The following is a 7500-nucleotide window of genomic DNA, read 5'->3' as shown; positions in this document are numbered from 1 at the left end:
ATATAAAATGAACTAACTAACCAACCAACCAATTCATTTACTAACTAACTAACTAACTAACTAACTAACTAACTAACTAAATCAACACAGTCTTACATCACAAGATATACATAATTATTTCAGACTGTTTCACATCACACTGTGTCTTTGGTTCCTACCCCCCCCAAACAGGCCATCTACAACATGCTAGGCAACGCCGTCACGGACGTCAACGTGGAGATGTGTGTGCCACTTCATTCATTCATTCGTTCATTCATTCATACACTCGTTCGTTCATTAATTAATTCATTCATTCATTCATGAATTGATTGCCATGTCTGCACTGTTGAACATCGTTGTGTGTCTTTGCTTCCTACCCCCACAAAACAGGCCATCTACAACATGCTGGGCAACGCCATCACCGACGTCAACGTGGAGACGCCCAAGGAGCGGACCCTGAAGATCTTCCACAAGATGGACATCAACAAGGACGGCGTGCTGACCAAGGAGGAGTTCACCCAGGGCTGCATCAACGACCAGTGTCTCTACCAGATGCTCACGGCCGACACGGAAGGACCTCCCGCCAAGCAGTAGTTGTAGTGGTGGTAGTAGTTGTAGTAGTAAGCGGTGGTAGTCAGCCTGTAGCGTCATTCTGTTTCTGGGTTTCGGATCATCACTTTCTCTTGGTTAGTTCCTTCTGTGGGAACTGAGGGAAATCAGTCACACACACACCACACCACACCACACCACACCACACCATCAGGCTCTCTCTCTCTCTCTCTCTCTCTCTCTCTCTCTCTCTCTGTCTCTTCTCGCAGCTTGGGGGCTTTTATTTTTATTAATTTTATTTACTTTTTTGGGGGGTTGGGGGTTGGGGGGGGGGGGGGTCTGATTTGGAAGGGTTTTTGGGGGGAGTTCTTCACCCTGGCTCTTTTCCTTTTTTTCTTGGGGGAGGGGCGGGGCGAACCGAAGTTTAAACGAAGATGGTTGGTTTTTTGGGGAGGAGGGGGTTGGCAAACGGCAACAGGTGGTGAGTTGGGGGGGGGGGGGGGAAGAAAAGTTGGGTGATTAATCAGTTTTGTGTGGCCTGATGGAGGAGAACTCTTGATAAAGTCGTGTTTGGTCATCATTCTTGTATTTGTTTGTTTTTTGTTTTGTTTTTATTTTGGGGGGGAGATGTTGTTTCCGGTTTGACTTAGAGAGAAAGAGTGATTTGTGATTTGAATGTTTTGAATTTTTTTTTAACTTTTTTTTTTCGGAGCTGGGTGAGGGCATCATTTTTTCCCCCCTCCCCCTCCCTCTCCACCACATCCCCACCCATTGGAAATCATGACGTTTTCGCTGAAACATAATCACATGAAGTATATTTTAAGTCTTTAGAACTGTGACATGATAGGTAGGATGAGTTATATGACAACAAAATTATTTTCTGTGGGTTTCTCCTTTGAAAACGTGGCCCGAAGTGTGATGTGTTGGCTAAAAGGTAACACAATTGAAGCACATCCCCCCTTTTTTTTTTCTTTCCCATGGTAGATTAATCCCACGCCTCACATTAAAAACAAACAAACCCACTGATTTGTGGATTACTGACTCTTTCCCAGTCATACAAGGCGGTCCTTTGCGTAGCAGCGGTCACATACCACACAGTTAACAAAAGTCGGAAACAGCAACTGCTCGTAGTGTGTTCCCATGTGAACATGCACACTTATGTTGATGAGAGGATAGAACATCAACATTGAGCTTGGAATGGAAGGGCCAAGGGACGTGGTGCAGTGTTCAGTCAGGATGGCGCAGAATGCTTTTTTTTTTCTTTTTTTTTTTTTTTTTTTTTTTAGGTTGTAAGAGATACCATACTGTTGCACATGTTTGATTTTCTTTTTCACTGGCTTTTTCACGTCTGCGAACAAGAAGGGACCCCCCCCCCCCCCACCCCCCACATCATCCCCCTGTCTTTTCTTTTCACAGATGCTAGGAATGTATTGCTTGTCAAATTGGTGTCTCCATAAAAATCATGTAATGCTTGCATTCAGCGCCATAGCTCCAACACAAAAACAGGCCAATGTGCGTGCGTGCGTGCGTGCGTGTGTGCGTGTGTGTGTGTGTGTGTGTGTGTGTGTGTAAGTCCACATCAGACTAGAAATAGAAACCGAAATATAACAGTTACTTTCAGGGATCCAAATGTAAATGTTAGAATACAAGTTTTTTTGTTGGTTTTTTGTTTTGTTTTGTTTTGCTTTTCTTTGCGCATCTCCGAATACCTACGTCGGAGCAAGCCTATCCTGCAAAAAAACCGTGACAGCATTCCAAAACACAGTGTTAATTCTGTAAACCAGTTGCAGACAGAAATAACATAACATCTTCCTCACTGTGACAGCATCAGCACACACACAAAATCAGCACATAATTGGTACACACATCTTTTTTTGCTCCCCCCCCCTCGCCCCCTCACCATCACATCCCCGGCCCCCTTCCCCCAAAAAACGTATTTGCCTGTGTAAAACGTCACAACATGACGTAGTGGAAGCGTCATGGAAACTTGAAGGAACTCTTATTAGCCTGTTCACGAAGTCGTACGGGATGACCTGGCTTATGCGTAGGGATACAATCACATGTACTTCCGCGACCAGGGAAGGTGTTCATCTCAGCATCCTTGTGTGGCACGTACAGTGTGGTGGAAACGATGATGTGACTAACGCTATTTGGTTTGGTCTTTTTTTTCTTCTTTTTTTTCTTTTTTTTTTTTTAAGGAAGAAGAATAGTTGCATTGAATCTTCGTGTTACAATGACGGCAAAAATTCTGTATATAGCATATATATATATATATATATATATATATATATATATATATATATATATATATATATATATATATATATATATATGTATCCAGATTACAACATTCAGCTCTTTGATTTTTGATTTTTTTTTTCATGCTTTTCACAGTACTTCCCCGACCGCCACTGGTTCGTATCACACAATTCAGCCTTTTCAACCCTAGTACTGAACTGTATCAGGACTGCTGTTTCTGGACCACTTTTTTTTTTTTTTTTTTTTTTGAGGGGGGGGGGGGGAGGGTCTTTTTTTTTTTTTCAAATTGCGTACTCCCTTTATGGAAACGGCAGTTGCTACTACTACTCTTCCTTAAAATGTGAAACAACTCTCACAATCACGCATGCATCATGCTTAATCTTTTGTTTCCGTGTTGATGCAACAACTGCACTTTGTGACATATCAGAAGTAGACGGTGGAATCACAGAAGGCATAATTATGATGTAGCTCGGCTTTTATGTGTGTGAACTTCATTGGTCGGCCATGTTTTCAAAGGATAACCCCTGTGGCTTGTTGATGAAGCAAATCTTATATCGAACCTTGCGCGCGAGTCACCGATTGGTGATAGCCATGATTTGCTTTAGGCGTCAGATTACATAGAATTCTGATATTGTTTTGGACCTGACATGGACACTGACACACACTGTGCTTTGCTCGTAATGGCATGTTAGAAGGGAACTGGGCCTGTTTACAATGTCATGTTACCAATATAGAGCGTAGAGTGAATTTTCTCAGTCATAATTCAGTTAGCCATGTCTTTATTATATAATGATTGATCATATATATATATATATATATATATATATATATATATATATATATATATATATATATATATATATATATACTTATAACATGTTTATTACATTATCGTATCAAAGAACTGTTGTTTTTGTTGTTGTTGTTTTCTTAGTTTACACATGCCATGGAAGAGCGAAAGTAAACTTTCTGTCAGGCTTTTTATGTGAATGCATCCATCATCATCATCTCTCGTTGACTATTGCGAGGTCGCCTTTTTGTCAGGAAACCGTGTCGTGGCTTGCTGGTAAATACATGTATAATTGTCATTTTTGAGACAGGCATCTGTCGTTGTGAAAAAAACCAGGATGCCCTGCTATTCTGCTACCTGCTACAGAGCAGTAGTAACCCACCCACCCCCCCACCCCCCGCCCCTTTCCTTCCCCCCATTGTTGTTTTGTTTCTTGCTGTGTTTTCTTGCTTATTAATTTGTGCTCTTTTTAGTTTTGTCTGGTGGGGTGGGGGTGTTTGTGCGTATTTGTGAGGAACTCCACACGAACTGTTCAAGGAAATCGGATCCCTGAATTTTTTTTTTTTTTTTTTTTTTCATTTCGGGATCAATCTTGAGATGTTGTAATAGTGCAGTCTATTGTTTGTCCTGTTATCTGATCTTTCAAATACCATTCAGTAAAAAAAAAAAAAAAAAAAAAAAAAAAAAGAGCACAATGCCACCGATAAAATAGGTTAGGACGTGCCAAGGATTTTTTTTTTTTTAAGTGTTTTCTAATAACGTCACTTTGTGATCAGAAGATTATTTCGACCAAACAAGGTGTCAGTGCATGGTCTGAAAATGCTTTGACCAGCTTCTTAATATTATTGCCCCTTTTGGGGGTTGTCAATTCTGTTGTGAGACCAGAGAGTTGTTTTTTTTTTTTTTTGTTTTTTAATTCATTCATTTATCTATTTATTTCAGATCAGTTCAAATCTGCTGAAAGAGTGTTTGGACATTTTAATCTGTTCAAGTTTATGGGTTGGTGGTGGTGTCAGAAACACTCAAGAAAAGCTGTTTGCAGCTAATTTATTTTCTTGATTCGTTTGTGTTTTACATAACCTTGTCAAGGATGCCCATTAAGCGGTTAGCTAGGCATACTAAGCTGCTAGTGTCGGTCAAGCACAACTCAAAAACATATCCAATTGGCTGTGTACTTCCCACTCAGTTTCTACTGATGTTGTCTGTTGCACACAGTACATCAACTTACCTGTCCGGATACTGATTTTGTCCCCAGCTACTTACGATGTCTGCAGTCACACATCAAAGTGTCCGTTGGGGGTATGAAATGTATTTTTTCCAGCGACTGAGAACCCCCCCCCCCCCCCGCCCCCCCCCCCCCACCCCCTCCCACTACCCCCGCCTCCGCCCCCATAAATTGTTTCTGGTTGATAATAGGAAACTGTACAGTATTCCGGGATGTAAGTTGAACTTTATCGTTGAAAACATAAAACTTGTCATAGTGTCTGGCATTGAATGACGTACTGTTTGGATAAAGAAAAATGATTTACTTGTTTGAAAATAATAATAATAATAATAATAATAATAATAATAATAATAATAATATAACGCTGAATCTTGTGCAGAGACAAATCTAAGCGCTTTCACACCAGTCATTCATACGCATGCATAACTCTAAAACTGGAGACAAGGAAGAGGCAGGGGAGAGAGGTTGCCTTGTGAAGAGATGGATTTTAAGGCCAGACTTGAAAGAGCTGACTACGGAGACCTGACGACGCGAAAGAGGAAGTTCATTCCAAATGCAAGGTCCAGAGACACAGAAAGAACGGCGTCCAACCGTGGAGTGTTTGAATCTGGGTATGCGTAAACATAGTGGATCCAAAGCCGATCGTAGAGAGCGAGATGGGGTGTAGATGTGAGGGCAGCTACAAAGACAGGAAGGGGCAGATTTGTGAATACATTTATAACATAGAGTGCTGATCTTATACTTTATTCTGTGTGAGACAGGGAGCCAATGGAGATGTTGCAAAAGAGGAGTGATGTGCTCAGATCTTTTCTTTCTGAGGATGAGTCGGGCATGCAGCCGAGTTTTGTATGCGGTGAAGGGACTGAACGGATGAATCATAGTTTCAAGACGAGATGGTTAAAACATGATTTAATGTTTAACTGATTGACTGAAAAACATAAATCCCTATGGATATGAACTGGTAAGAAAGTGGATTGTGGAGATTGGTATATATATATATATAGTTGTGTGTTACTGATTGACTGAAAAACATAAATCCCTATGGATATGAACTGGTAAGAAAGTGGATTGTGGAGATTAATATATATATATATATATATATATATATATATATATATATATATATATATATATATATATATATATAGTTGTGTGTTATACAGAAATTGTACAAAAAGAAGTCTGAACAACCCAAATCAATTTTCAAATGTTGAATCATTCAGTTTAAACCAAAGGATAGTAGAAGCAGAAACTGTTAGATAAATAGACTTTTAAAACAATTACTTCGAAGATAGCTTGAAGCTAACATTTGGTGTTCAATCAGTAACATTGTGACATAGAAACAGAAGGTGCCATCGGCTTCTTCATTTGGTAATTATTAGAATTACTTCAACGGATGGAAGAAAAATCATGTGCGAGGAGATTTCAGGTTGACAACAGAGAAGTCAAGAGGAGCGCAAGAACAGACAAGCGCAAGTACATCGACAGCCTGGCAGAGGAAGCCGAGGAAGCAGCAGCCAGTAACAATATGAAGCTGCTGTATGACACCACTAAGAAACTCTCAGGGAAGTACAGCAGGCCTGAGCGACCAGTCAAGAACAAGAAAGGAAACACCATCCTGGGAACAGAGGGACAACTGAACAGATGGGCAGAGCACTCTGAAGAACTCCTGAACAGACCCATCCCTTCAAACCCCCCGGACATCGACCCTGCTGATAGAGACCTAGACATCAACTGTGAGCAACCAACCAGGGAGGAGATCAGGAAAGCCATCAAAATGCTGAGGAATGGCAAGGCAGCAGGACCAGACAACATCCCAGCAGAAGCACTCAAGGCAGATCTGAAGACCACAGTAGAGATGCTGTACCCTCTCTTTGAGAAGATTTGGGAAGAGGAGGAAGTACCATCAGACTGGAAGGAGGGCTACCTCATCAAGCTACCCAAGAAAGGAGACCTCAGCAACTGTGCCAACTATAGAGGGATAACGCTTCTGTCAGTGCCAGGAAAAGTCTTTAACAGGATCCTCCTCGAGAGAATTAAAAGTGCAGTCGACCCTCTCCTCCGAGACCAGCAGGCCGGCTTCCGCCAGAACAGATCATGCGTAGATCAGATTGCCACCTTGCGCATCATCGTTGAGCAATCTTTAGAGTGGAACTCGTCTTTATACATCAACTTTGTTGATTATAAGAAAGCATTCGACAGTGTGGACCGCAACACCCTCTGGAAACTGCTTCGCCACTATGGAGTGCCAACCAAACTGGTCAACTTGATCAGGAACTCCTACGAAAGAATGACCTCCCGGGTGGTCCATGGAGGACAACTCACAAACAGCTTCGAGGTGAAGACCGGAGTCAGACAAGGCTGTCTCCTGTCGCCTTTCCTCTTCCTCCTGACGATCGATTGGACCATGAAGACATCAACAGCATACAGAAGAAATGGAATCCAGTGGACACTGTGGGACCAACTAGATGATCTCGACTTTGCAGACGACCTGGCCCTGCTTTCCCACAGCCGCCAACAAATGCAGGACAAGACTACAGAAATAGCAGCCACCTCATTACAAGTTGGCCTCAAGATCCATGAAGGCAAAACCAAGATTCTCAAGATCAACGCAGCGAGTGAGGACCCAGTCACACTAAACGGGAATGAGCTGGAAGAAGTGGAGGCATTCACGTACCTGGGTAGCATCATCAACACG

The 7500-nt window shown here is 41.8% G+C and overlaps 1 protein-coding gene across 2 annotated transcripts in view; it reads left to right on the top strand.

Annotated features, from left to right (window-relative positions):
- LOC143280624 (neurocalcin homolog) overlaps window positions 1-822 on the top strand; it is a 71435-nt gene extending 70613 nt beyond the window's left edge. For both annotated transcript variants that reach the window (XM_076585342.1, XM_076585341.1), the window contains exon 4: window positions 370-822. In XM_076585342.1, the coding sequence (XP_076441457.1) occupies window positions 370-573 (204 nt within the window). In that variant the 3' untranslated portion in view covers window positions 574-822. The remainder of the gene's footprint in view (window positions 1-369) is intronic.
- Window positions 823-7500: the final 6678 nt, after the last annotated feature.

This window comes from Babylonia areolata, chromosome 3 (assembly GCF_041734735.1).
Source record: "Babylonia areolata isolate BAREFJ2019XMU chromosome 3, ASM4173473v1, whole genome shotgun sequence".
NCBI lineage: Eukaryota > Metazoa > Mollusca > Gastropoda > Neogastropoda > Buccinidae > Babylonia > Babylonia areolata.
Note: the sequence above shows the minus strand (reverse complement) of the source record. Positions and strands in the feature narration are given on the sequence as shown.